General features: G+C 41.3%; 1 protein-coding gene across 1 annotated transcript; it reads right to left on the bottom strand.

Annotated features, from left to right (window-relative positions):
- Nucleotides 1-229: 229 nt before the first annotated feature.
- cd7al (cd7 antigen-like) lies at nucleotides 230-5,100 on the bottom strand. The gene is made up of 5 exons (XM_020083953.2): nucleotides 4,708-5,100; nucleotides 3,482-3,832; nucleotides 2,522-2,917; nucleotides 1,422-1,528; nucleotides 230-998 (listed from the first exon to the last, which is right to left on the bottom strand). The coding sequence occupies exons 1-5, from the start codon at nucleotides 4,766-4,768 to the stop codon at nucleotides 795-797; spliced, it is 1,119 nt and encodes a 372-aa protein (XP_019939512.2). The 5' UTR covers nucleotides 4,769-5,100; the 3' UTR covers nucleotides 230-794.

Here is a 5,100-nt window from a genome sequence, read left to right as displayed (position 1 = left end):
ATAAAATGAATTTCACACACACAACCACATAATTTATTTTCTCACGTGGTTGAACGACACAGTTTAAGGAACAAGCGCTGTTCAAGTGAAACCCTTTCACTACCCTGGTGATAGATGGTGGCAATGATGTGTTGAAAGAAGAAACAAGGTTGGTTTCAAATCCTTAAAAATTAGATATAAAGGTGTTTTCAACATCTTTGCTGGACTTCAAGAACACACACAAGGAATCTTGTTTTTGTTTTTTTTAATGATAAAACCACACAAGGCACATTTAATTTCCTGAATGTATCCAAAGCATTAATTTCTGTTTATTTTCCATGAACAATTTTTCAATACATTTTCTAGATATATCACATCACAAGATACATTGACACTGCAATATAGACATATACTAAACTTATGACAAAATACAAACACTCTTTTGACCAAACAACGATCCAATGCACAGACAATTAAAACATCATAGCAGTAAAAATCTGTTGTGTGTCAGAGGCAGCCGAGGTGGAGAGTTGGTTTAGTTCATGATGCTGCTAGGAAGGTTTGTAATTTTTACCTAAGGTTTTGTTTTCAACAGAGCTTGGATTACACAAAAACTACTGAACCAATTTATATGATATATACTGTGGAGGGGCCTGGACCAAAAAAGTACCCATTCAATTGTGGTGCAGATCCAGAAATATCTTTTACATGAAGTCACATTTAAATTCACTAATCTAGATTTTTATTTGGATCTGAACCAGATTGCAAAAAACTCATGAATATCAGTCAATCATTTTTTTTTTTCAGGTCTGAGTTTACCTACTGGAACAGAAGGTGGGGGTTGGGCTTTCATAATGATTCTCAGGGCAGGATTTCTTCACAGAGCAGTTTCTGTACTCAGAAGACTCCATTTCCTCCAGATGGTGAGGGGCCAACTTTCGAGCAAGAAGTTGCACCCCGGCCATCTCCTCGTAGATGGGAGCCTGAGGGCGTGGCTTGACACTGCGGCGAGCTTTGCCCTGATGGGAAAAAAAAATCTGTGAAGGCAACAAACAATTTGCACACACTGGATTTCCTGTGTTAAAATCAGAGCTTTTCATTTTCTCTCAGAGCAGCATCCTCAGCCGGAAGTTTCACTTTCACAATGACACATTTTTCAGTGGGAAACGCATGAATTGAAAACTACACAAAGCTTATTAAAACTAAGACAGAAGTAGAGTGAGGGTCTCACTGCCTTTCCTCCTGAAGTTAGAAAAACACTCTGAGGCAACAACAAGTTATGAAACTCTTGTGGTTTTGTGGTGAGCTGCAGAGGAACTCTCTGACACGCTCTCAACAAGCAGCTGCTTAACACACAAAGTTTCCCCTGCACTCTCGTATCATGTCAGAGCAGCACATTAAATGTCTTCAGACAATGTCTAAATGTCTGAGAGTCTACTCACTTTATAAATCACCACAAATCCAATGAGGAGAATGAGGAGGAGGACGGCTACAGCCGAGGACAGAGCGTACAGCATGGTGGAGTAGCTGGAGCAGCCGCAGTTACCACCTGCAGAGAAGCAGAGAGGGAGAAGAATATGAATGATGAGAGTGTTGACCTCACTGAATGATACAACAGAACACAAACACTCAGGGGCTGCGACATCTCCTCAGGAGCCTCAAAGTATTCTTGCATTTGATCTGTCAATGTGACGTTCATGAGATCCTGTAGGAGAAAAATGACAGCGTGAAATAAAGAAGTGCAAAACTTCCTTCCTAGTTCGAGGCTGCATTACTCATAGTGAAGACCAACAGCCGAGCACCACAAACATGAACAGGTGATTAAACTGTCAGCATCAGAGAGCACTTCTGTTTGATCCGATAGCAGTTGAAATGAGAAGATGGGTGAACTTTCTACAAACATTAGACTTTTAATTTATCCCTGGTTCATTTAAAAGTTTTCTTCAAATTTGGTAACTGATTAGATTTATGCTGTTAAAGGTCAAAGCTCACGGTGATCTTGTGAATAGGATGCATCAGGAACACCTGTTCAAGAAGACTTTTTAAATTCAGCACAAATGTTCACTTAGAATCAAGGACTAGCTTGAACATGAAATCTCAAGTCAGCTTTTAATTTTAACCACTTGGACGCAAAGATTAGCAGCTTAGATTTCAGTGATCAAAGGCCGAAGGTCACAGTGACATCAGATGATTCTGGAAAAAAATATATGTAGATGGAAGCTGCACTGGTTGGCAGAGAAGTGGTTCAAGTTCTTTCTTTCAACAAGAAAACACCAAAACGAACAGAACACATTCTTATTACACTGATCACATTCAGACGGGATTAAATGGTACATTGGTTGGAGACTATTATCATTATTACAACTGTTATTTACAGTAAGGTGCCCTGTGTCACAAACCTAAATAAAAAAGAATTCAGTTGGTTTTGTCATGCTGTGGGTAAATCTGGCTTCATCCTGGAGAGACAGTTTAAGTTATTATCAAGAGAAACTATTTTTATTTTCAAAGACCTGGAAAAAAAGTGGAAAATGATGTGACCCACCTTGCACAGAAACAGAGAACACTTGTCTCCCCAGATTGGAGCTGTTGTTGGCCCTGCCTCGCACAAGCAGCTGGCAGCTGTACAGGGCACTCTCGTCCGGCTGCAGCTGCTGCAGGGTGAGGCTGTAGGTGAGGCCGCCGGGGCGGGGCGCCGTCAACAGCTGGACCCTCCCAGTGGGAAACATAGAGTAAGAGGACCAGGACGAGATGGAAGAAGAAGAAGAGCTGCTGCCGTGGCTTGAGTGGTACAAAGTCTCCACAGGAGCCCGGCCTTTCTGGCGCTTCAGACTCACACCCTCCACGGTCAAGTCTTCACCGCTCGGGGGGAGACAGGGGAGCACGGCCGAGCCCCCGGCACATGTCTCTATGAACCCTATCTCCAGAGAGCCAGGAGCAGCTCCAGAGAGGAGAGGGAAAACTGATGTAACGGACTCAGGCACGGCTAAATAATGACTTTAAATTCACTCAGGTGCAATTTCAATAAAGTGTGAAAGACCAATATGTCATAAAACTGTATTTATCATGTTACACTGTACATTGCTTTATTTTTATATGTCCTTATGTTTTATCTTGCATGTTTGTGTATTTATTACATTTTTATTGATGCTTCTTTTTCCTCTCCCCTGTGCTGCTGTAATACCCCCATAGTGAAATGAAAAAAGGAGGATCTTATTTGAACAGTGGGTTCATGTGTATGAAAAATGAAACCCCCTGTACGGACAAATAATGATCACTTCCACATGTTTATAGGACAGAGGTGCTCAGTGGAACCACTCTTCTAATGTCAACCCTCTGAGACATTAGAGATCCCACTTCACACATCTTCTTGACCTTCTTGTTCAGGGAGTTTGGAAAGTTTAACCAACAAAGAGATGTTTGTGTGTGGGTGTGTGTGGGTGTGGTTGTGTGTGGGTGTGGTTGTGTGTGGGTGATGAAATGAATAGAAGGGGGAAACACTCACCAGCCTTAACAAGGAGGAAGAATTCAGTGTTTCCATGTATCCGCTCGTCTTCAGAGAGTGGGTTATGGACAACAAACTCACAGTAGTAGTGGTCTGTGTCGCTAACCCTCAGCTCAGAGATGGTCACGTCCATGAAGTGGGTGCTCGGGTCACCGCTGACACTGATGCGGTCCTGGTATTCTTTGGCCTCAGTGGTGTCACTCCTGGTGTACATGAAGAGCACCGTGCCTTTCTGCAGCCAGTCTCGCCTCAGGTACATGCCGAAGGCATGAGGGTCTCTCTGCTCTATGGCACAAGGAAGAACCACAGACTCGCCCTCATACTTCTCCAAGACCTGAATGTCACTGAGCACTAGAGAGAAAAAATACAACAATGTGTTATACACAGCACTGCGAGGTGTTAGAACACATATCAGCTATTCTCGCCTGGTGTTAGAAAATGATGATTGTATTCTTGTTTCGAAGAAGTGCAAATGTTTCAAAGGAAAAGTGCTGTTGTTGTTGTTTGAGAGCTTTGTACTTGATTCTTGATGTAGAGGGGAACAAAAACTGTATAAATCCAGTAAAGACTCAACTTCATGGGAGAAAATTCAAATACTAAACACTACTGCTAAAAACACAAAATATAAGAGACAACCACCATATTTAAAAATCATAAATTAATAAAATATTGTATAGCCCATATTCATGAATCACAATTTTATCTCACAGGACTCAACAAGGTGTCTCACCTCTGCTCTTAAATACAACCAAAAATACAACATTTACATTACATTACATTACATTACATTACATTAAATAAGTAGTATGAGTCAGTGTAAATAAATAAAAAAACTGTATTTAATTAAATAAACTTAAACATAAAAATATACATTAAACACAATTAGAATTTTTTCACAAACTCAACAAACATTTCATTAAACATGATGCTTTATTTTACACTTTTGTAATGAAGTTACATGGAAGTTTTATGTGATTGAAATACATGAAGTCTGTTCATCGATCATCCCACCAACCGTTTAACCTTAACCACAGTGAAGTTGATCTAATAATCCAATATCACAGTAATGCAGAAGGGTTCCTGTGCTTTTATCAAGCTGTTTAAGAAATTGGCTCTTAATGATTCCCAAAACAAAATGTCTTTACTTATTCTTTAGTACAATTTCCCACTGAACGTACACAGGCAGGTGCTGAGACCACCAGCTGGAACAACAGACCTCCACTCACCCAACACAGTTTGTGTGATGACCAGAGTCCACACACAGGCCAGGAACTGGACCCCCGTCATCTTTGACACCACCTGGAGACTTTTAGCTGAGATCCAGAGGGAAGTCGGTGATGTAAACCATGACAGCACAGACGCCAGCGCTCAGAACTGGATGTCAAAGGTTTGGTTAACTGCAAATGCGACCAAGAGGAACTCCATGAAGCTCCACCTTCAAACCTCAAGGCGCACAACAAGAGGAAGCACACACCAACCAACACCATGAGTACAATGGAGCAGCTTCTTCTAAGACCATGGGGTCAAGAATCTAGAATATAACCTCTCATCTGTTGAAGAACCAGTATGTGCATGTTTCCTTAAAAGGAAATTTGACTTGAACTGCTGAGTCTCGCCTG

The sequence above is a fragment of the Paralichthys olivaceus genome, chromosome 8, assembly GCF_024713975.1.
Source record: "Paralichthys olivaceus isolate ysfri-2021 chromosome 8, ASM2471397v2, whole genome shotgun sequence".
Classification (NCBI taxonomy): domain Eukaryota; kingdom Metazoa; phylum Chordata; class Actinopteri; order Pleuronectiformes; family Paralichthyidae; genus Paralichthys; species Paralichthys olivaceus.
Note: the sequence above shows the minus strand (reverse complement) of the source record. Positions and strands in the feature narration are given on the sequence as shown.

Coding starts and splice junctions, on each gene's coding strand:
- cd7al (XM_020083953.2), bottom strand. CDS start 4,768: ATGACGGGGGTCCAGTTCCTGGCCTGTGTGTGGACTCTGGTCATCACA. Junction 3,833..4,707: donor CATCACACAAACTGTGTTGG/GTGAGTGGAGGT, acceptor TTTTCTCTCTAG/TGCTCAGTGACATTCAGGTC. Junction 2,918..3,481: donor CTTCCTCCTTGTTAAGGCTG/GTGAGTGTTTCC, acceptor TCCTCTCTGGAG/CTGCTCCTGGCTCTCTGGAG.